Source organism: Tympanuchus pallidicinctus, unplaced genomic scaffold (assembly GCF_026119805.1).
Source record: "Tympanuchus pallidicinctus isolate F22 unplaced genomic scaffold, pur_lepc_1.0 scaffold6, whole genome shotgun sequence".
Lineage (NCBI taxonomy): Eukaryota > Metazoa > Chordata > Aves > Galliformes > Phasianidae > Tympanuchus > Tympanuchus pallidicinctus.
The window spans coordinates 13,496,605-13,521,032 of record NW_026294780.1 but is presented as its reverse complement, the minus strand read 5'-3'; the positions used below and the strand labels follow the sequence as shown (position 1 = coordinate 13,521,032).

The window sequence follows — 24,428 nt, the reverse complement described above, 5'->3', positions numbered from 1 at the left end:
AGCACCTGGCTAGCTTTCAGCCCTAGCCCACCAGGCCAAAGGGGAATGGTTTGAAACTGAGATTAGATGTCAGGGGTACATTTCTCAGCGAGAGGGTAGTGAGGCAGTGGCACAGCTGCCCAGAGAAGCTGTGGTGCCTCATCCCTGGAGGTGGTCAAGGGCAGGTAGAGTGCGACTCTGTGCAGCCTGAGTTGGGGGCAGCCCACGGCAGGCTCGGCTTTGAGGTTCCTTCAAACCCAAACCGTTCTGTGATTCAATGACTGCTGCTCCCATCCTGCCACAGGAGACGCGGCTGAGGCTGTGGCAGGGAGGGCAGAGCCAAGTGTCCGCTGTCTACAAGGCAATTGGGCTCGCGGACCACGATAGGACGGTTCTTCAATTGCCCTTTCCATGCACACAATGAAGGCCCTGCGGGATTCCTGAAGGCACCTCTCCTCAGAACATCCAGCAGAGAGGACGGGGATGAGAACAACGACGGCGATGCACAAGGACGAGCACAGCCCCGCCGTCGCTACTCCGGAGGCGGAGGAACTCCCCTCGCCCCTCAGCCAAATCTCGCGAGATTCCGCCCGGCAACTGGGCAGTTCTCGCGAGGTTTCCGCCTCGCTGCGGGCGGCGGCTCCATGCGGTCGGAGCGGGAGCCTGGGCTGGGACCGACGAGGGGCGGCGGCTGCGGCCGCGATAAGCGACCCATGGAGGTTCCCCTGGGGCGGGAGTCTCCGCGCCGGGAGCCGGACACCGCTCCCAACCCGCCGCCGTCCCCGGCCCCACCGCTGCCCTCGGCGCCGGTTAAACTGCGAGATGAGAAAAAAACGGCGCTGAGCAAAGTGAGGGGTGCGGGGCTGGGGGTGGCGGGGTGGGGTGGGGGCGCGTAACCGCCGCGCTCGTGGCGGGATGCGGCTGCGGGCGCTGAGGCACCGCGGCACCGTGTGGGGAGCGCTGCCTTCCCCCGTGCCGCATCGGGAAAGCGGCGCCGCGGATGTCCTGTGTGCGGTGTGCTGGGCTGCCGGGTGCCGCCCAGCGCCGATCCTCCAAGGGACACCGAGGCTGAGGCTGCAGCCGCAGCTCCCAGGAGGGGCTTTTAGAAGAGGACCGGCGCGATCAGTTCGGTCTTTTTGGTGCTATTCAGATGGAAGATAACTCTCCCTTTTATCTACGCAGGTGGTTATTCGACGGCTCCCTCCTTGTCTAACCAAGGAGCAGCTGGAGGAGCAGCTACACCCTCTCCCTGCTCATGATTATTTTGAGTTTTGCACTGCTGATCCCAGGTGAGGATGAGCTGTCCGTGTAGGATGTCAGGTGCTTAAAGCATAATTAAGGCAGTTTGGACACTAAATTACTTATTTTGTCCAGGGAGCCCATTTGTAAGTTACATAAAATATTTGGATATATATATTTGCAGAGATGATACATTCCTGCCTCTTCCATATGTACTCAACGGTTTTAAAACAATTTTTTTTGCGTGCAAATAGAGCATAGTTTTGTTTGAAACCATCACCCTGCTTTTAATTTTAATTAGTAAAAATTGTTGTTAATTGGCTATGATAAAGACAACTGAGGGGAAATATCACCAAATTTTTCATGAGTGCCATTCGACCTCAATTTCTTAATTTGCTTATGTATTCCTGTCTTTATTTCATACCACTTTTTTTTCAAGTAGTCAACTTTTATTCATTAACATACTCAGTATCACAGTGGTAAAATACCATTCCCTTTTGAACAGAACAATTTCTAGATGAATTTAACCATGGAAGTAACCAAAGCATCCTATCTGCTACATCTCCTTGTGCTCAGAATAACTAAAGGATGTGATTCATCTTGCCCAGCTTAGCCTGTCTTGGTGTGCGGTGAATCATCCTCCATAGGCGTACATATTTATATATGTACATATATACATGTTCTCTCAGAGTCAATTCCACAAAAAGAAACCAATATCTGTTTAGTGGCAGTTTGGTGCTTGCTTTCTCCAAAGAGTGTCTTCATCCTAACTGCACAAATGCCAGGAACCAGTTCAAAAATGAAAATTTTAACTTTCCAAAGCAGTTGTTGGCATAAGAATCTAGTTTATCACCAGTCTTCTGAAAGATAAGCAACAGGCAACAGTTGGCTTTCTATGACTATTTGTTGTTTTACTGGCCCAGCATCATGTTGCCCATCCCAGGTCATGTTTTCTATACATGGTCTTTTTGTCTTCCACTGATTCCACTCTTTCTAGATCTTGTACCAGGCACATAGTAGCAACCAATACAGGAGGTTGAGTGGCAGTGAATTCATAGAGATTAAATGCTACCCAACGAAAGAATGGCTTGGAGAAGCTACGCAGAGAGGAGGACACTTTTTGGAAGGAGAGTGAGGCATACAAATGGACAGGTTATGATTCAGAAGCAGACAAGTTTGTCCTTAAGTGCTGTTGGATCACATTTTAGCCCCATGTGGGGATTCCAGAGAACAGAAATTTGTAAGAGTTCATTCAGTTTTCTCCAGCTGTGGAATACAGACATAATACTTTTTCACTCTTAAGCTGTGCAACTTTGTGTTTGAGAACAATGTCAGAAATGGAGGTTCAGAATGGTTCAGAAGCCAAATACTTAACTATACAAGTATTAATCCATGAAGATCTATTAAACACAAGGGTGTGAGTTCTGAATTACAAAGTCCCTGGGCTGCAAATGGCTGAAATGATGCAGCAGGTGAAGTGTCACTTTGTAGTTTCCTCTTATTTATACATTTCCTCTAAGCATCCTCTACCAGTTGTGCTCAGAGAGGACTTACACTTTTTTCTTACCAAGGTCATCTCACCCCACAGGACAGAACAAACATTTGTGGTCTACCCATGTGTTTTTGTAAGATACGCATCCATATATCAAGTCTGGTTTTACTGTTCTTGTGATAAAGGTTACTTGTAATTTTATAATGTCCTGTTATTATAACCAAACTGTAAAACTTTTAACAATTTCATACAACTCAGATGTCATTATTGTGTAACACTGTTACATCCATTTCAGTAAAATCATTTCACAAAGTTTGACTCTTGTGTTGTAATTCATTCATTTTTTCTGATGCATTTGATTCACTGCATTAAGTTCCGTTTTCTCTCTTGTACATTGGTATCAAAATACAAGCAAAGCAGTGTGTTTGTCACTGATTCTGTGGCCTTCAGGAGGGTTTGATAAGCATGCTACCTGTAGTTGACAATGAAGAGGCTGCCTACTTGGTGGTCCGGTCTTGTTCTCAGGTGCCAAAAAAATAACTACATCTTTTAGATATTCTTTCAAGGCTTGCGTGTTTGTGAGCCTTCTAAAACTACAGTGCAGCAGTTGAGCTCTGGTGCTGCAGGACTTGGGTCATCCCTCAAGACTGGCAGTGACTGCAGTACTCGCTAAAAATGTTGTAAGAGTAAAGAGATGAGAACAGGAGCTTTGCTTCTATGGAAGCCAGTCAAGTAGTTGATGCCTTACCTTGTATCTAAGACAGAATCTTGCAAACAACACTCCTCCTCTGCCATCATAGGTGCTTCCCCATGTTTTGTGGAGGATTATTGTAGGCAAACAGCATTCCTACTGTGGGATGGCAGCGTGCACGCAGGAACTGAAGGACAGCACCTTTAAGGGAATCACCTGTGGTGTGATAAAGGAGGGAGTGGTTCTTGGTTGGTCACGCGGTGTTGCTGATTCTTTGCTGCCAGACAAATTGTGCTTGTTTTCTATCTGTAAAAAGGGAAAGCTCAGTTCATTAAAAATTACAGTACCATCCACTGTGTGAATGGCAATAGGTAGAGACAATGATGAAGGCCAGTGGATTTTAGCTTGGTGTACAAAGAGTTACCAAGTTTGATCCAAAATTATGCTTAAACGCATGGCTGGATGGAGGAGTTTACAGGGCACTCCAAAATCTATATGTTGATTTTATATATGTATTTAATATATGTATGTTAATGCATGTACATGTATATATGTACGTGCACCACAAATGATAAGTTGGTAAATATTTTAACTAGAATGTGATGGCTGTCTTTATGTTACTGTTTATATTTTACATAACAACCTTGCTGTCTCTTCTTAGAAAATGGTGCTAAAAGATAAGAAAAAGAAAGCTTTTAGAACATTTTTGTTGTAGAAATTGTCGTAAAAGTTTAAAGGGATGTTGTAGTTAGTATTATAAAAATGCCCATTACCTAAAAGATTGAATATCCTGCAGCACACAACAGAAAGCAAAGAAACTGTGTGTTGAAGTGAAGACATGTGAATAGTCAGACTCGTCTGGGTTATTTCCATAGAAATTCCTGTAATTAATATCACAGAGATGCCAGCATCATGTGCAGTGCATCTGTCCAAAATATGATGTGGATGGAAAGCAGCTTTACAGAAAGTAAACATGGGTAAAGAGAACCAGCTGTGTGATGGTAAAACTAGCCATGCAATCTCAAAACTGAACTTCAAATCCCAGGAGGTATCTGTGCTGGCAGATGATTGAGAAAAGGAGGAGACGTGCAGGGCCCGGGGTCCCTTTTGTAGAGCAGTGCCTGGGGAACTCGTGTGGAAGGCAAAGCCCTGCAGAGCAAAAGCTGTGTTTTCTCCAATGTCTTCAGAGAGCTGGTCTGTACCTTCCTGTGAGAGGATGGCAGCCACAGTGGCCTCCCAGCCGTGTGAAGCATGTGCTTGCTGCTGCTCAGCAGCACTGCTGAGTTCTTAGAGGATGGATAAATGGCGAGAGAATCTGGAGCGGGCAGCTGCAGTTGGAAGGTCCCTGAAACCAGGCTGCTATTAGGCATTTCTGATCTGCTAGGTTTAGTCAGCTTCCCATTTGGAAGTTGAGTTTCATGCATTCTTTTTTTCAGATGCACTGCTGCTGTTGGATAAAAAGCTTGAAGGGATCCGAAACGCAGATCAGGCTGTTATGTAACTGATATCCCACTCGCGTTTGAGGACGGGCTCTTTATTTGTAGAAGTGGCTGCATCAGAGGAGGAACGTGTACTTTCTAAGCATTGTCACAGCTATTTGTCTGTCGCCTTCTACCCTGATACATGGCAACAGTAATGGAGAGAGAATCCAATTTGATTGTGCTACTGTGCATACCAATATCACACTGTAGACAAGCATGCTTTAGTATGTTTGTATGTTTCTGCTGATGTGAAGTTCTTGAAGACTTAAAATGTATCTCAATTACGTTGGATCCCTTCTTTTTGAAGACAAAGTCTAAATCCTTGCTTTCCAGGGATTGTGTCCAGGGAACATTTACATGTTCCAGATGCACATTGTTCTCTTACTAATACATGTTTCTCTGTTTGAAAGATACTTTGATATCAAAGTCTAAGCAAAAAACGTTGGAAAAATTCTATGTTGGAAAAGATAATATTTCCGAATCAGTTGGGAAATAGATGGATGGTGTTGGTGTGCAAGCTGAAGGAAATAGTGAAGAAAATTGTATTTTCTTTTTTTTTTTCATGAGTCTTATGTGTCCAACTGTGAGTAATAAGTTACTGCAGAAGAAGAAAATCTATGGCCAAGCAGTTCTGTGCACCGAGCCAGAGAAGTAGCTTTTTTCAGTTAGTTTTGTGGAAACTGAGGGCTGATAAAGCACTGCAGTGGTCGTTAAATTAGGAACTCAAACTCAGGACTTCTCAATCTTAGATAGCAATGGTAGCAGAGGACTGGAGCACCTTCTGTATGAGAACAGTCTGGGACAGCTGGAGTCCTTCATCCTAGAGAAGAGAGGGCTCCAGGGGGAGCCTTATAGTGGCCTTCCAGTACCTGAAGTGGCCTACAGGAAAGCTGGGAGGCACATTTTATAAGGGCATGTAGTGACAGGACAAGGGGAAATGGCTTTAAACTGGAAGAGAGTAGATTTAGACCAGATATGAGGAAGGAGTTCTTTACAGTGAGGCTGGTGAGACACTGGAACAGGTTGCCCAGTGAGGCTGTGGATGCACCCTCCCTGGAAGCATTCAAGGCCAGGCTGGATGGGGCTGTGAGCAACCTGGTCTTGAGGGAGGTGTCCCTGCCTACAGCAGGGGGTTGGAGCCAGGTGATCTTAAAGATCCCTTCCACCTCAAAGCATTCTATGATTAGGCTGCTAACCCTGAAGGTTATTTTTGCTTGGTGAATCTTCAGTACTTCTAGTGTATAACCATATCAATCTCCAGTTTCAGGTCTCTTACACTAAAGAACATTTGGAGTGTAAGATAGGAATAGTATTGTTGAAGTGACAGAGGTTTGTTCCTTCCTGGGAGCCATCACTTACCAGACTTCTTTGCTTATGCAGCAGCTACACAGCACAGAGGCACTTCTTCCAGCACAACTATGAAGTGTCACAGTAGACTTTCCTTCTTTGCAGACACTTGCAACTCTTACTGTTTTCTAATGAGTTTTCTAATATTATTTTTTAACAGTATATACTGTTAAAAATCATGAAAGCTGTTAAATTTCATCCTTTTTTTTACTTGCTTTGAAAACACTGAGATGGAAGCTGGCTTGTTTCAGCTGCACTGCATGTTGCTAATGACTCCACACACTCCTGGAGATGCCTTGTGTTTCATGTGCAGACCGGAGGTTTGCAAATCTGATAACATAGAACTCTGCAGGGTGTGTGGAAGAACTCCATGGCAAAGCACAGCCATATGTACCCATGCTCATTTGGTTGAGCTGTCTAGATGTTTCCTGCGAGCAGACTGTACCACCTGTGTGAGCTGTGCTGGATAAGGAAGCATGCTCTGTGTAGCATCTTTCAGCACTGCTTTGTGTCAGCAGCATAGCACTAGCTGTGCCCAGTCAGGCATTTCTGTGGTTGCCTCCCTTCTTGGAGATCTTCTGAAGCCCCATGGCCCTGGGCACCCTGCTCTGAGTGGCCCTGCTGGAGCAGGGGTTGGACCACAGGGACCCAGAGGGTCCCTGCCAGCCTGAGCCATCCTGTGCTTCTGTGATACCTGCTTGCAGTTCATTCAAGGCTATTCCCTTCCTAGAGTGTCAAAATAGTGAATAAATATGTATGAAATAACAATTCCATAGAATTAGAAGGCGCATCTTCTGCATGCTTTAGAGGCACCTTGTAAAACATCTAAGTGAGAAAAGCCCTCTTGCACTACGTTAAGTGCTTCTCCTGACTACGATGTCAAGCAGAAGTTGGGGCATTTTACAACATGGTTAGATATCAGCAGTGCTGCTCTTTGGTCACCTTGCAAAATGCAAAGTGGAATTCACATAGACACACATCCGAAAAAGAGAAAATGATTACTTGTCTTGTAGTAACTGTTACTCTTTGAGATGCCACACACGTGACCTCTATCTTTGCTCTTTCTCACTGGATGTGAAAATCTCATTCTGAAATAGCTGTGATTTTAAGTCTGGTTGCAACTGTGTGTGCTGATTGTCTTCTGCTGCTGCTGGTGAGTTTATCTTAAGACAGTGCTTGTATGGCAGCAGTACTATGAACACATATATTAAATTTATGGGCTCACGTTCAAATCAAATACGTTCAAGTATATTAAAAAAATGTATTAACATGCAGACATCACTAAAAGCAGATTAAGCCAAACCTTTTTACATCATAATTGTGTGGGAGAGGGAGTTAAGTGTGCACCTTGCTCTTAGCTGATGAGTGGTAATGCATTACATTACCATAGTTCCATTGCTGGAGGTGGTGTGCCAGCCCTGAGGTTTGGATCTGGCACACTAATATTTAGAGTGGAATCAGTGCCAACAAATTCTTGAAGGATCAGAATTATATTGGGTAAGTACCTGTTCTTTCTTTTGCTAAAAAAGGTTTTTGATTTGTTCAGTAATTTTTCTCCACAATTAGACATTGCATACATATTCATGCACATGTCCAATTGAGTTTATTTGTATGGAATGCAGCATTTTAGCTTGCCAAGTATTAGGTTATTTAATCTTTCTTTAAGGTGGGAATCTCTTTAAATACAGTGATAGCTTGGCGACTTCCAGTTCACTGAAAGCTTTTACTTTCCTTCTACTGTGTCAGCAATGGAAGACTTTCCTATCATGCCCTAGAAGTTCTCCAAAAGCACTGCTGTTATTCATTTCTCAAGTCGTGAACAAATAGACTTCAAGCTTTGATCCTACGAAATGGAAATGTATGCTCTGCAATTTAAGGAGACAAAACAAGCTAGAAACATTTGCTCAGAATAAATTTCACAGTTGTATCAGGAATTCAGTCACCGAGTTGGTAGACATAATAGATATTTTTATATGTATGTAGAGACTTAAGTATGCATGATTAAGGTAGCCGTTTCCCAAAGACAATGAGAATGGCAGTGTGATCTATTTCATTTTTCCAGGCCTGAACGGAATAGTAAATAACAGAAAATAACATTGTTTCTTGTTGCAGCCTTTATCCTCATCTCTACTCAAGAGCATACATTAACTTTAGAAATCCTGAGGACATCCTTCTTTTTAGAGATCGCTTTGATGGCTATGTCTTCATTGATAATAAAGGTTGGACTATTTGTAAGATATTACATGTGAATACATACATACCTACATACCATTTTAGAACATTAATTCATTTCATTTTTTATAATTAAGCTTTTTTTTCCCTCAATATACAGTTAATTACATAAAAGTACACTAAAGCAAAATCTGGCTATTTAAAGATAATGAAGTGAAAAATGTATTTGTCCATGCAGTCTTACTTGTCTGCGTGGTGTGCACAATTCATCTGCATTTTTGTAACTCAAGCAGCACATTGTCAGGATCCTATTCATTATCTTATGTGAGCTTCACAATTCATCACAACAGTGACCCAAAACATTGCAAGCACGAGTGGCTGGATTCTTTGGTGTGTTTCTGTGAGATAAAGCAGTGCTATGCATTCCCCTGCTGAGAAAGCAAAACCAAAACCATTGTCCTCACCATTTTGGTTGCACGATATAAGATATGTATGCCTTGACTTTTCAGAGAGCATTTATGTTTGATAGAACCTCAGATGCTTTCAGTCTGATTTCCATAACTGTGTGTGCTTACCTGTATTTGTCGATAAGAGCCTGAACATCTTGAGTTGCAAGCAAAGGAGTGAAGAGATTAGTTGCCGCCTTTGAAATGTTCAGTTTGCAAGTTTGTCCAACAGATCTCTGAAATGTAGGTGTGCATAAATTCTGATCTACAATAGTTTTAAGCAGCCATAGCCAAGAAACAGTGTGTTACTGTAGCTGTTCCTTGCCTCACTCACAGATTCTGTTAAAAATTGCGTGGGTTGTATAAAAAGAAACTTGATTTGTGGGTTTTATTGAACATTGTCTATTTTGTGTGCTGAGTGTTGCAGAGGTCCTGTGAAATAGTCTTGTCTGGTCTTACTGGAGAGAGATTCTCCATTGAAGCTGTCTGCCAAACTAATAAGTATCTCTGCAGCTTTTCCTACCTCAGATATTTCATATGTTTCATCACTCAAAGTGTTCAAGACCAGGTTGGATGGGGCTTTGGGCAACCTGATCTTTGAGGTCCCTTCCAACCCAAACCAGTTAATTCTGTGATAAGCTTCTAACTTGGATTTGGATAGATTTTTCCAAAGGTGGAGAACAGCACATTCCTCACTGTATATGATTGCCAGATTTCAAATTCTGCTGTAAAGTAGGAGACAGGGCAACTCCTTACTAACAGAGTTCCTTAATGTTCATGTTTTATCTTGCCTTCTTCTCTGAAACAGCTGGGTTGTTTTAGCTGAAGTAGAAATAAACTATTTTTATGATTCTGCCAAGACTCCACGTAGTCTAAATTAGGCACATTCCTCAATGTTATGCTGGATTGAAGCCAGAATATTGTGTACACTACAAAACTGAGTTTGGAGACAGATAGTCAGTTTGGCATGGTTGTTTGCAAATACCAAGCCCAAGCTTGGATTGCAAGTGCCTTCTAGTGAAGCTTGTGGCAGTGTTTCATTTATGAGGCTCAAACTAAAATAAGGATTACTAGGTTCAGAATGGTTAACAGATTTAAATCATATTTTCAGTAGACTTGAGCTAAGTGTGGTCTTGAACCTGCATTAAGTGGAAACCAGGCAAAATTCGAAAGCTACACGCTGTCCTCACAGCAATCCAAAGACGATTCCAGGGTGCAAGGCAAAACTCAAAACCAAAGAATCTAGCCAATAAACACAAACTAGAAGTTGTGTAGTTCACCGTAATAGAAAGCAGAAGGAAGAGTTTCACACACTTGTACACTGTGAGTTTTAGAATTCTGAAAGAAGGCAGCATTTCTTTCCACTGTATATTAGCCAGTTGTTTGGTTGGTTGGGTTTTTTTTTTTTAATTTAGATTTCTGGCAACAAAATGTTACAGAAGTTGCTCAGTTGTTTAAAATTCACCTCCCAGTAGTACTTACTCGTTTGTCAGCATGAGATTTGATGTCAGTTTTTTCTATTCAATGGCAATCTTTGAAGAATTGAAAGAGAATTATAAATGATAATGTAAAACTTTTACTGTGCAACAGTACTCGTCTTCATTTTGACAGCTTTTGCTAGCATGTCAAAATAATAATGTAATAATAATAATGTTTAAGAATGTGATTCAAATATTAAAGTATTTTGTTTTGAATCCAAAATACAGCCATGTGCGATTTGTCCTTAGAAATTTAGGATGGGAATTTAGAAACATTCACCTTTGCTTTCAAGTAAGGCTACCCAACGCAGATTTGAAGGGTTTGGAAAACCTTACTTGAATACAAGGGATGCTTCCCAAAACAAAAATTAAGTGATGATCTCTTTTAAGGTTTGGAGTACCCTGCAGTGGTTGAATTTGCTCCATTTCAGAAGATTTCAAAAAAGAAGTTGAAAAAGAAAGATGCCAAGGCTGGGAGCATTGAAGATGGTAAGCATACCTTCATGATGTCACAGTGGAAAATAGATTCCATTTCTGTCGTGTGAAGTACTAACATAGTTCAAAAATTTATCTTCACAGACCCAGAATATAGGAAATTTTTAGAAAGTTACTGTGCTGATGAAGAGAAAATCTGTGCCAATCCTGAGACTCTTTTGGGAGAGATTGAGGCCAAAACAAGGGAACTCATTGGTCTGTTTTCTTGACTTTTCTTATTTTTGAGAATATTTAATATATTATTTTTATATCTTTAAGGTATTACCTGCATGATATGACCTGTTCAATCTGGTAGAGGCTGAGGTTATCACACTTAGAAATCTTATTCCCCAGCCAAGTAGTGAGAGGAAACACCTCTCCTGTTCTTTTGAGGCTCTGTGCACTTGACTTCACCAGAAGTTCTGCATGGGGAGTGGCTTCAGTTAGGTCCTTCGTGCTTCTAAATGCTTACGGTTGTGTTATAAAAAGATGTAAGATTTATTTTCAAAAGATAAAATAGCTAAATGCTTAACAGTTGCTCTCTGACATTAGCTGCTTTTATTGTGAAACATGAAATGACCTCTGTTCTCATGGGCAAGCTTTTGCAAAAGCTTTGAAAGTAAGGCTACGCTTTATTCTCTATATGCATGCAGCATGACTTCCACAGTCTCATGGGGAATCTTTAATAAGATATCGCTGAAATCTTCCTGAACAAATTACATCAAATTTCAATTACAGGTTTCAGCAATATGAATATTACTAATAACACAAATCATGAGTGTGTTGTCAACGAAGGGCAAACTGTGTGCTGTGATCCATATTGCGCTGTATAACAGAAACATGATGCTTTGTCTTCTTTTCAATTCAGTCTTTCAAAGAGTACCTTTATGGGACTGACTTAGTGACTGTAACACTCCACAGCAGTGCCATGCTTTAGATAATTATTTGACTATCAGCAAACATGTAGAAGAAGGCTGTTATTAGAAGATGCACAAAACAGACCTGGAAAGATGTGGGGAAAAAAAAAGCAGATGGGATGAAATGCAGCACTCAGCACAGCAGTGCTGACTGCTCACGTTTTTCTGAGGTTAGAATATCTTAATTGCTAGGACTGTTAGAAAACTGAACTGCATAGAGAAAAATAAAGCTGTTTACGGAGTTTGCAGCACAGACATGAATGATGAGGAGCAGTAAGCATTGCAGGAGGTGGTCACAGGTGATGAAGCCTCCCTATCATCATGCTAAGGGCAAGAAGCCCTGCCCAGCTCTGGCTTGGAGTAGTTCTGCATTTTAGCACATTGTCAGATCTCTTTCAGAACTCTTACATTACTGAGAGAAAATTTTCCTGGTAGGGAAGACCTGTTTTTCATTGTAGATGTGATGTGACCTATGTCTTTTCAAAGCATCTAAATAATAGTGCTACATCACACTGAGAAACACTGATAACTCCACAATACTGGAACTTGGCAGCTGCCAGAACTCAGCTTTCAGGGTAACAGGGATTACTGGTGTGCTGCACCTCTAAGTGACAACCTCTAGAGCACTCACTCTTTCCCCTAGTGTGACAATTTGCTAGGAAAAAAAAACAACCCAAAACCAACCAACCAAAAAACAACTTTTGCTATTATTATTTCTTTATAATTTAAAAGTAGCCTGCTCTTTTGTTTTGTTTTGTTTTTTTGGTCCCTGTGTGTAACAAGCATTTATGCAAAGCAGCATTAGTTTGTCTTCATGTTCATAAATTAATAGCGTGCTGGGAAGATGTGGAACTTCAACAATGTAGAGGAAATGGAAGTTACAGAACTGTGGCCATTTAGCAAATTCTGCTATCAGTAACACTGTGGCTCTTCTCACTATGGAAGTTTCCCCAGTAATTTTTATTTACCCTCAAATCATCCTAGTATTTAAGAGCAGAGCACAAGCACTCAACTTTTTCTAAGAAAGTCTACAGTTTCCAGAAAGATGAACTTAAAAATACTCTGACTCTCAGTGAAGATGATTAGCTTTGAGAGCCACAGATTTCAAAATAACAAAGTTGCCTGAAAGCAGCTTGACACAAGGAATGTTAACAGTCTGTGTGTGTTAAACCACAGAAAATCTAATCAGTTGTTTTTTGCTACCAGTACAAAAACATAGATCACTTCAGTGGATGGCAAGTTTATAGCAAAAGCGTGTGAGACGTTAGGTTATGTGTATGTCTAGTTTCAAAGGTGCTAATAACTACTTAAGTTAATGAAAGATGTGCCCAGGACTTTGTTGGCAGAATTGGGCCTTACATTCTCAGCATTTCTCCAGGTAGCGTTGCTACTGCAAGCCAGCATGGTTTGTGCATCACGTCAGATGCGTTAGCTCCTCAATTTCAGTGTGACAGAGAGGTATAAAACAGAATTTCTCTGTAACAGGATAAAGGTAAGCTCATTCTTCTGGCTTGTTTGTAGAAAGCAAGATAAAATATAAAAGTTGTTGCTGATGGATTTCTTCATTTTGTAATTCGTTTTCTTTCAACATTTCTTAAACGTTTACAGAAAAACCTTAGATTTTTATTTAGAGTAAGGCTTATAAATGAGGGGAGTGTGATTCAAATTTTATTGATATGCATCTTTTTTTATCTTCCTCTTCTGATAGTACTCGTCACACTGCCTCTCTTCTGTGAACTTCCATGTTGCCATTTCTGATCCAACCCCTTGCACTGCAGCCTTAGTTCATGTCTAGAATCAGGTGCTGGACCCCTGGTGTGGCAGATTCTTCCTCATATGTTCTGGTGACAATCTGTGGTCAATTCCAGCGTGGGAATTTACAGGAGCAGGAGAGGGCAGCAGAGCTGCAGATTTGGGAGGCTGGAAGGGAGGACAGTGAGGACCTAAAATTTGTCAGAAATTGAGGGCACATAGGGAAGAAAGAAAAAGCACTGGAAGTATAGGGGTAGAGAGAGGAATATCCCAAACCAGCAAGTCTGTTTTGCTTCTTGCTTTTGAACATTGATATTTGCTAAAGATAAACACTGAATCAAATCAAACTTATTAATTCATAACTTCACAACAAAGTTTTTTTGTTTAGGTTTCTTGTTTGTTTGTTTTTTGCTCTGAAGTTATTTAGATATTCTAAACAAAAACATTCAAATGGTTTTGGGATAGGAGGGTATGTCTGGATTTCGGCTGCGCCATTTTAAATTTGATTGAGAATTCCTTTTTTTTCTTTTCCCTTTTCTGTTCTTTCTTCCAAATCGTATCATTTGCTGTTCTCTTCTGGTTTCAGGAAGAGACTATAAAAATTGTAGAGCATTTTTTAGCTAAGTATTTTCTGTAACATTCTTTTCTGCTCACAGTATGTGGGTTCAAATTTGAATTCAGCGTTGACAATCGTAGGTGCCTTATGTATGATACAAAATTTGATGATGTCTTCAAGCGTCAGTAGAATTTGAGGATGGCTCAGGCAAATGACTTAGGCTTGACTTTGGGGTGTGAAGATAGTTCTGTAACGTAAGAATGGCTGTGTGATCCAGCAAATGATCACCCAAATATGTTATTTGGGAAACCAGAGCTTTGTTGAATCTGTTGACACTTTGTTGTATCCTATATCCTATATCCTATTTATCTTTTATTATTCTTGTTTTTCCATGGAATGGTGAATGCTAAATGGGAGTCTAATGGAAATGTTATATGTGAATGAGAATGTTTCTTTCATAATGTACTTTGAAATTTGGAACTGAAGAGTGATATGTGAGATATGTGGACTGTACATGAACAGCAATCTAACTAGGTTTTGATGTACAGAAGTTAAAGGAGGAATAGATACAGTAGTAGGAATGTGGTAGAATTAGATACTGAACACGGTTATTTTTTTGATGAGCAAGAGAAAAATGCCATTTTCTGAAAATATATGATTTTAAATTTAAAAGTTAAATAATCAAGCAACTTATCTCTGTTGCTTCTTACCCTATCAGCAAAAGAAAAAAACCAACAATCCCAAATAATGTGCTTCTTAAATGGAATGATGGGAACACCATCCATATAAAATAAATAGTTTTATGTATTATTTGGCTCTCTTGCAGATAAAGTTAGAAAGAAGGGATTAGTACTGAAGTAAAGAAATGAGTACATATTTTAGGAGTTGAACACTATATCACAAATTTTTTGTGTTTTAGCTAGAAGAACAACACCCCTTTTGGAATATATTAAAAATAGAAAATTAGAAAAGCAGGTACGTTCAGATTTTTGCCTGAAGTTCAACATTTATGTTTCAAGTGGTTTCCCTTTGGGCAATTCACAATTAATCATTTTGAACTCTTCAGAGAATTCGAGAGGAGAAAAGGGAGGAACGAAGGCGGAGGGAATTGGAGAAGAAGCGTCTGAGAGAAGAAGAGAAAAGGAAACGCAGAGAAGAGGAAAGACGTAAAAGGAAAGAAGCAGAGAAACATAAGAAAATTTCTGACAAAGAGATAAGGATCAAGGTACCTTAACAAAACCAAAGCAAACCTCCTCTGCTGAAGTTACTCAGAAGTTCTTTTGGTTTCAGGCTGTTTATACCGTGTACTACGGTATGGCGTGGTGATAGCAAAGTTGTTTTTACTGGAAGGAGGAATAAAGTAAGGGTTAGGCTGAGCACTGTTGTTGGGAAGCCTGACTGATAACCTTAGATGCAATGATGTGCTAATGCAGTTACAGTGACAGGCAACTGTGAGTATGTCCTTATATAACAATGCCACATTGTGTGCTGACATAACCTGACAGAACCAGATTGCTCTGTGCTAACACATCAGAGCATTAATGCAAATATGGCTTTTAGCTCTTTGTCGTGTAAATCTAGCCCTATGTGCTGAGGGTGTTTTTTGTTTATGCTCAGAACTGGTTTATTTTAATAGTATCCTTTTACCCAGCTATTAAAAATTCTTGTTATAATTTATAAATAAGGATATATTTTAATAATGTTATAATTATACATTAATTTTATAGAATGTGTAAATATTATCATTATTATCATATTATTATCATATTATTATATATGGTGAAGGGCCTGGAGCATCTCTCCTATGAGGAAAGGCTGAGTGAACTGGGTCTGTTCAGCCTTGAGAAAAGAAGACTGAGAGGAGACCTGATGCAGGTCGATAAATATCTAAGGTGTGGGGGGCAGAATGGCGAGGCCAGACTGTTTTCAGTGGTGAGTGGAGACAGGACAAGGGGGAATGGCCAGAAACTGCAGCATAGGAAGTTCTGCACAAATGTGTGAAGGAACTTCTTTACAGTGAGATGACGGAGCACTGGAACAGGCTGCCCAGGGAGGTGGTGGAGTCTCCTTCTCTGGAGATGTTCCAGACCTGCCTGGATGCCTCCCTGTGCGACCTGCTGTAGGGAACCTGCTTTGGCAGGGGGGTTGGACTCGATGATCTCTGGAGGTCCCTTCAACCCCTACAATTCTGTGATTCTGTGATTCTGTGATCATATATAACTGTACTAATTGTATATAGTAACAACATTATATATAATTTCAATGTGTTATATTTTAGCACTCTGAACGGATGTGCTTTTAATGACTTAGATGGATGCATTTTGTGGTATTAAGTCTCCACATTTAAAACCTTCTTTGTATAAGACAAGAAACATAAAAAAAGCCCTATTCACTTCATTTAAATTTGGTGGTGCTGGAAAATTTTGGTAGGTCTTTGATGAGGTAAACTGATGTAAGAATCTGTAGCCTAATACAAGGATGCAGAGATTCACTCCAGATCTTGTGAGGGAGTCAAACCACAAAGCTATGTAGCTTCCTCCTCTTCCTTTTCATCTCAGACAACACTTGCCTCCATCTAAATTTATAGGAACAGCACGTTCTGAAGCAGCTACACTTTTTTCATATTTGTGTGTAAGGGCAAACATTCTAGAACTTCAGAACAAAAGGGACTTGTCCTTTAAGAGATATTCCCCTAAATTTGTTGTCCAAAAAGCCCTAGTATTCCTGATCTGTCATCTATGGGAATGTGACCTTGAAAACTAGTTCTGTCCCTGAGGAAAGGAAAAATACTTGTAGGTTCTCCTAGGTATTGAAGAATAAAAACTTTTCAGGGGAAAAAAAAAAAAAAAAGGTGGAATGAAAAGTTTGTTAGAGATATTCTACTCGTTATTGAAATGTTAGAAGACTACCTTGAGACACTTGGTCCTTCTATAGAGGTTATAGCTGTAACTCTAGATACTGCCCTGTGTGGATTATTTGTTGAGGAATTAATGGAATTCTTGAAAGGTTTAATCTCCAAAGTTACAAAGTAATACAGTATTTCCTGCTAACTCCTTCATTTTCCCTCAGTCTGTATTTTTGTTAAGGTGTATTCATACGAAGCACCAATTTCCACATGCCAGTCAGCCCCGAATAGCATCACACATTTTATTTATAATACTTGAAGGAGTGCACTATTAATCCTGCTCTTTTTGTAGTATTGTAGAGGTTCTGCTTTTATTTTATTGGCAATGACGTTGAGCTCTGTTGTTACATGATTTCTAAGAAATCATTGACTATACATAAAACTCAGGAGAGAAGAGTAGGTAAGTGCTTTCTCCAATATTCTTGACAAATTCAAAGCATGCTGGTGAATGCCTGTTAGTGACTGCACCTCCTTACCAAAAGGAAACTGCTGTTCAGAAAATAACTATTAAAAATATATACTTTATAAAAGGTATTCACAGCATTTAATAAGATATCTTAAATCTGAACAGGTCGTTGTTATATTCAATACGTTGTTAAAATGTCCGTTATATAAAGATAATAACTTTATGTCATAACATAAACAAATATTTCTAGCTTCTTAAGAAGCCTGAAAAAGGAGATGAGCCAGCCAGTGAGAGGCACAAAGAAAAAGATGAAGAAGCTGACACTGAAGAAAACAAGTGGGATAAGTCTCCTGGACCTGGGAGTATAAGATCCAAGTCGTTGGAAGGTTCATTAAAAGAGCTTAAGGAGAAGTAAGTGTTTATCTTAGAGACTCGAAATTAGTTCCAAAAATCTTTGATTTGAAGGCTTAGCCAGGATGTAAGAGCTTGGTTGGGTGTTCGTCAGAAGGGAGCTGATTTCATTTTGCATGTGTGTGAATCTCTCACTGTCCTTTTTGTAAAAGGTGTTTAGTAACAGCTTACTGACCTGATGGTAGTAATAGTGGATGCAGTTTGTTATTTGTGAAATACTTTGAACTCCCAGATTGGAAGGATTTCTGCATGAAAAGTAATTGAGAGTTTCATTCTTATTTCACCCATTCCATCAAGAGCTTGGGTAAAGCCCCGTTTCCATTACCGATGTCAAAGTCTAAACTGCCTCCAGTCTTCTCTTTTCATCACACCTTCTTTATTTTCACTGCAAAAAGCAGATGATTGTGTTTGATTTGGGACACTGGCAAAATAGTGGAGGTAATAGTTGCAGAAGGCTGTCTCTGTCTCTCACTGCCTTTTATGTAGCATACGCAATAGTGGGAACGAGGTATAGCTCACTTCTGTAGCTACTGTATACTCAAAGTGTGTTGAAGTGTTTAGCAGCTGATTCTCTCTTCTATTCTTTGGTGTCTGTGTCCCACTGTGAGCAGGATTCACCCAAGAGAGCTGTAATGTAAGAGTAATGTTGCTAAGATAAATAACACTTTTCCAAATGTGTTCTCCACTGAGCTCTCAAAAAAAGTACTTTGCAAAATGAAAGAGCTGCATCTGAGATGTCATGTGTGTGTGTAACTTGTACATATGGGTGAACACAGCATTTAAGTAGCTTACCTAAGGTTGTATATGTGATGTGTCAGAGAAAGATCAGGACTGCGCTGTAGGAGGCTGAGTACTTTAAATGTGACCATTCTCCTCATAGCTTATTGAGTTTTGTGAAGAGCATACATGAGCTGGAAATGTTCTCATAAAAGCAAACAGAAAAGTAAAGAACTGTAAACAATGGAAAACAAACCCAACAAATTTGCTAAGTAAAACACTTGATTCACCCGTGATATTTTACATATATTGCTCATCTCTTTTATCTGTGAGCAGGGACCTGAAACATGGGCTCAAAGTTTCAGCATGCCGTGTTCTGAAAGGTCCTGAAAGGTGCTGAAAACTTCCATTCTCTGGTGGAAAATGAACATATTCAGGAAATCTTGAGTTGATGTTCTTCAGCAAAGGAAAAACAGGACAGGAAAAGTGCCCAAAAATGCTCGTAGGGGCAAGTCAATTTTTTGCTAGTAAGGCTTTTTATGGACTAAGCTTTATGTTCTGCCATATAGCATTTTTAGTATTGATCCTGTGAATTTAACAGGGCATCAGTATAGCTTTTCCAAGTGTAAAAGAGAATCCTTTTGGCTGTGCATGTACACTAAGTTACCTTGTCTTTCCAAGTGCTTGCTTCATCATGACTATTGATTATTAGGGTTAATAGATACTGTGTTATTGACACAGAAATAAACCAGAACTTGGAACTCTACGTAAGGGGCTGATTTAAGGCTTGCTAGCTATAGCTTTCTACATTTACTTTGTAATCAAGTTATTGCTTATCCCTTTGTTTCCACTCCTCTTCCCTATGACTGAACTGTAGAAAGCTGCTCCGGCCGCACTGCAGCTGGGGTCTGTCTCCCTCTCACTGGGCACAAGTTTTCCTCCATCACTTGCAGGAGGAGATAGCAGGGCACTGGAAAGCACTGCAGCAGCGAATCTGGGTGTGCCCCCTGTCTTTGGACATGACACACTGCAGAGCCTTGCTAGGACCTTCCTCCTTCAATTTTAAGCATTCAAATGTATGAAACATACAAAAAGAAACTACCCATATTTGCTGCTTTTAAAATTTAATCTGCTCTGTAATCTTCCTTCATTATTTACAGTTTTGTTTTATGAGAGAAGTGCGTGCTTGCTGAACTGGAACAGTGAAGTGAATGGGAGAGCTGAGAGTTGTATCAGACAGGCAGCAAAATGTTGCAAACTAAGAGTCTTTATAATATAAACCCATTGCAGCAGAGCATACATTTAAGTATTACGTTGTGATAAGGTAATGATGCCCAACAAACAGAAATATTAAGTTAGGCAAAAGTGTTTGGAGACAAAATAAATGCTGGGAACGCAAGCATTTGTTTTTACAAATACCTCCTCAAAGATCCAGTGTTTGTCAGTGAATAATTTTTGCTAATAAATGGTTGTGCAGGATGTGCACAGTTCCTTTGGGCACTGAATGCTTCCTTTCAAGGCAGCACTCTTGTCCATAGGTACAGCTCTTCTCAAGAGCGGCCGCAAGACCTGGTGATGCAGCACAGGGTAATGTGAGGAGCACTGGGGAACCACGTAAGGGATTGCAGTGGGGGATAAAGGTTGGAGCAGAGGCCTCCCACAGCAGGTGCACAAAAACCAGATTTTGCTTGCAAAGTTTTATCTGCTACTTTCTGAACTTAGTGCGTCATGGAGAGCTGGATATACATAAGTGAGACATTCAGCAAAATTGCACGTAACTCTTCTTTATTAAAGGAAAAAGCCTTCATACATAACTGACCTAAAGACTGTTGAAGACAAAATGAAGCTTTGTATTCCATATGTCAATAGCTTTTTTTTTTTTTTAAGCTGTTTATTGCTTGGATTTCCTTTCTTTTTCTACACTCTTATAGGTCACAAAATGATAGTGACAAAGAGCAAAGAGATTTGGAGAGAAGATTTCGAGAAAAAGAACCTGAAAGGCAAAGGTATCGACTGGATGATGGCAGAAAGCATAGAACTCATTATGAGTTTGACAAGTTTGTGAGAAGGACTGAAGAAGAGCTGAAATGGGGGAAAGGATACAACCAAGACAGAGGAAAGAAAGGGAACCACAACTACAGCTTCACTGTGGAGGCAGTAGACAAACTGGGTAAAGAGGACAAGTGTGATGACATGGCATCCAAAAAGGAGCGCATAAGAAATAAGGTTCTTTTATTCATTTAGGATAATTTTTCATTAGTTAAATATGCTTCAAGATCACAGGTTTTTCTTTTGCAAACTTAGCATAAAGATGCTTTTTTTTAAAAAAAAAAAGACAGAACAATTCTTTATTTCATTTTCAGTAAAACCCCAACTTCTTTTTATTGCCGTCAAAGAACAACAGCAGTTAAAATAAGTTACAGTCACAGGTCTCTGCTGATTTGTATGTACCATATTCAACAATACTTTCTGTCTTACTTTCAATCCTAGCATTTTTAGAATGCTATTCTTGGAAGCCTTGCATTTTATGAGCCTATTAAAAACTGTTACACTTCTAGTTTGCAATGAAACTCAACAACTGTGGCATGCTCATCTCTGTGTTTCCATTACCCTGCCCATAAAGCCCTTACAATTGGCCAGGACATCACTAAGGACATAACGTGAGTAGTGACTTATCTAAATAGCTAATTCAGAAAGTATTTAGGTATGTAGAAGGTATTTAGAGGAATGTGCCATTTCTTCAATATTGTATACCTGTCTGTTGGAGAAGGATGTTGTTTGCTTAGGATTTGTGCTCAATGTCAGGGAAAGAACAGGTGCAAAACCAGTGCAAATGGGGCTGGTAGCAGGGTGTGTAGCAGAGCTGTCCCTCCTCATCTCCCAGGGACACGGGCATCGTTTTTCTCAGGCTCTGATTTCATGGATGTGCCAGAGTCTTTTCAGGAGGTGGTTATCCTTGTCAACCTCATTCTCTATCTGTTCTGGTCCTAGATTTTCTGCACAAGATGACTGAAACATTATTTTGTGTAGAAATTTATTCAGCATGTGAATCTCTTCTTTCAAACCAAATTCCTGATACGGGTTGGGGGCGAGAGCTGCCAAGGAGTGAGCTGGTCACGTGTGGCATGAGTCCATATGGATCACATACAAAGCTGGCCCGGCTGGACTCACTGTGCAAGCCGTGTGGGTCAGTTTGTGGGAAGAAAAAAAGGGCTGTTTTAAAATAGGCTGCTTATTTTGTTTGCAAAGCTTAATGTAAGAATTTGATCAAATAGCTGTGGTTGTGGTGAATGGGTTGCTCCATAACATTAAAAACTGGTATTTGCATGAGTAAAATAAACAGTCTACTAGGAAAAGACTTCTTAAGCAGCGTTTCTGTAATACATTTTGTTCTTGAAATTTCAAGAATAAAAAGCACTCGCAAGAGCTGTGGAACTTCCCTGTTTGCAGGCTCAAGGTCTCTTTTCCTCTTTTTCTCCCATTTCCCAGTGGTCAAATCAGTGTTGTTGGGTCACACATGTGACTGAGTCAGCAGCACTGAACACATTCAGATGAGGATAATTTTCTAGCTGTTATCTGCTAATGGGCCTACTGGTTTGTCTCATTTCATTGTGCTTATAGTTAATATTTGTCACTCATCTGCCAAGTTGCAAGTGTGCAGGCTGTCATTTCTGATTGCTGCTGGTGAAAGTAGCAACATATTTCAAAGTTTTACCTAGGCATGCATAGTAGTACTGTGTTTGATTACAGCCAGCAGTATTTCTCCTTGTTTATGTCAAATGTGTCATAAGATCTTTCCTTTTTACAGCTTTCTTCACTTATTCAAAATGCTTGGCTTTCAAGAATAGTGTTGTAAGCAACACAGATATTAAATACTCAGTTGATTTTCATTACACTTCATTTTTCCCCAGCTCTTACAATACATGAAGTAATTTAACACAAAATCTGCTTTCTTCACAAAAACTAATCTCTTTAAAACCCCACCTGTGTATCCCACACAGGTTTCTCAGAGAGTTAACCTCATCTGCTCCCCCCTAGGATCGCCCAGCCATGCAGCTGTACCAGCCAGGGGCTCGCATCCGAACGCATACGGGATCCACGAGTAAAGCCTACGACTGCAGTGGGAAGTCTTCTGAAGAAGCTCTTGACAAAAAATACGAGGTGGATAACTCAGTGGGAGGTGGCTCTGAGAAGAGTGAGGAAGCAGAATAAAACAAACTGGAGGAAAGACTTGTGGAAAGGGATGAACTTCAGATTCAACATCGCCACATAGAGCTGTTTCAGAAGCCCAACATCAACAAAAGTGTCATAGCTTTCTCTTACTTCCTCTGAAATAAAGGAAAGAGTGACTGGAGATGTATAAAGTATCTTACAACAAAGGGATATGATTGCTTTTTTACATAAAGCAGAGCGAACACCATTTGCCCAATGTAAAAGCAGTCTGATGTTTTATTAGATTCACCTTGAGATATCAAATCTCTAATAGTTTTAAAGGAATATTTATAGAAAACCTCAGAAGCGATCTCACCTTTCCAAGTCTAAAGAAACAAAATGTGGATTTGTGTCATTGTGAGGCCTGAAGCACTTCCAGTGTGTCTGGTGCCTGGCAGTCCCAGAGCCCCCTCCTGCACACGGTGGTGCTGCCCAGCGCTGTGCAGCCCGGGGAGCTCTGCAGCCAGCAGTGTGTGCAGGGCACAGGAATGGCAGTGGGTGTCTGTATGTACCTCGTTGTGTTCACATTGTTTTTCAATTAACTACAGCGTCTAACAAGTGTTAGTAAAGCTACAAGTGTGTTGTTAGAGTGTTTGTCATTTTTGGAGCCACTTCTGCCTTTTATGTTTTAATGGATTCTTGTACTTGAAGCAGAAAAAAGCTAACACAAACCTCAGCACTTAAACAGTGCGTCTGGTTTTCTTAAATTAGCTGGGTTTTTTTTATGGTTTTGACACTGACTTTTCAAAAAGTGATTGTACAGTGATGACCTTTTATATGCTGATGTTTGATGTGAGTTGCGGTTGCAGGATCTGGACAATGTGAGACACGTGAGAGTTCGATCTGTTTGAAGAAAAACAAACACGAGTGTCAGCTGCAAAGTCCCATTTTGTAAGATCCAAGTCAGATTCTGCCCTCTGATGCAGACACATACATATGTGTGTGTGTATATATATATTTACAGTGTTTCCATCGGTTTCAACAACAGCTGCATGTTTATGGAAGGGCAAAACTCACTCATCTTTTACAGCTGAAAGTTTCACAGTCATCCGAAACTGAGACCTGCTGTGTTGATTAAGTTAATTGTAAGACATTCATTTATTTTTTACATCCTCTTGGAGCATTTTGTTAAGCATAACATTTAGTTGTTCTAGAACTGAAAAATTATTGATTGTATTTTCCAAGATATTAAGCATTACGTGAATAAAAGCAACAAGATTTTCACTATGATTTTAAGAACTGATCTTCTGTAGTTTGTTTGTTTTTTTTTTGTCTGTACTCTGAAAAAAACATAAGTAGAATGCTATGCTACTCAGTATTCCTCAGAAACAGATAAAAATAGCATTGAGAAGAATTTTAATATCAAACTATGTAAGTGAGAGGCCAACTAAAACTACTTCAAAGCTTAAGTGAAACAACTGTTGGAAAACCATTTGGTTTTATCTTCATCTAAAGTTTATCTTGTTCACCAGGTTTATTCTGTCTGCTGAGAAGTGATTTGAGCTCAGCTTCCTGGCTGTGTGAAAGAGCCTGACTTGGTCTGAAAAGGAGACCTAACCAGGACAGTTCTGCAGTAGAGGCAGACAGGGTTCAATGGATTGGGGTCTGTGTAAAAGCAATCATTTGCAACCCATTGAGGTGCCCAGGGGACGTGGGCAGAGCTGTGCTGGCTCAAGGAGGGGTCTTGTTTGTGAGAGGAATCTGTAAGAGCAAGAGAAATAGAGCTTGTGCACATGCTCACGTGCTTGGTATT

General features: G+C 40.3%; 1 protein-coding gene across 4 annotated transcripts; it reads left to right on the top strand.

The window, feature by feature from the left end:
- Positions 1 to 600: 600 nt before the first annotated feature.
- Positions 601 to 23,918, top strand: UPF3A (UPF3A regulator of nonsense mediated mRNA decay). Of its 4 annotated transcripts, none has more exons than XM_052664753.1 (10): positions 601 to 827; positions 1,162 to 1,268; positions 8,342 to 8,448; positions 10,716 to 10,814; positions 10,905 to 11,015; positions 14,944 to 14,999; positions 15,091 to 15,249; positions 17,586 to 17,746; positions 20,395 to 20,469; positions 22,502 to 23,918. In XM_052664753.1, exons 1-10 carry the CDS (start codon positions 624 to 626, stop codon positions 22,734 to 22,736), a joined length of 1,314 nt encoding a protein of 437 aa, XP_052520713.1. In that variant the 5' UTR covers positions 601 to 623; the 3' UTR covers positions 22,737 to 23,918. The 4 variants fall into 4 exon arrangements, with proteins under 4 accessions (XP_052520713.1, XP_052520714.1, XP_052520716.1 ...); XM_052664754.1 differs by having other exon boundaries at positions 20,395 to 20,633; positions 22,502 to 22,680; XM_052664756.1 differs by lacking the exon at positions 8,342 to 8,448 and having other exon boundaries at positions 714 to 827; positions 20,395 to 20,689.
- The last annotated feature ends 510 nt before the right edge of the window (positions 23,919 to 24,428 follow it).

Coding starts and splice junctions, on each gene's coding strand:
- UPF3A (XM_052664753.1), top strand. CDS start 624: ATGCGGTCGGAGCGGGAGCCTGGGCTGGGACCGACGAGGGGCGGCGGC. Junction 11,016..14,943: donor CAAAACAAGGGAACTCATTG/GTCTGTTTTCTT, acceptor TTTGTGTTTTAG/CTAGAAGAACAACACCCCTT. Junction 15,250..17,585: donor ACAAAGAGATAAGGATCAAG/GTACCTTAACAA, acceptor AAATATTTCTAG/CTTCTTAAGAAGCCTGAAAA.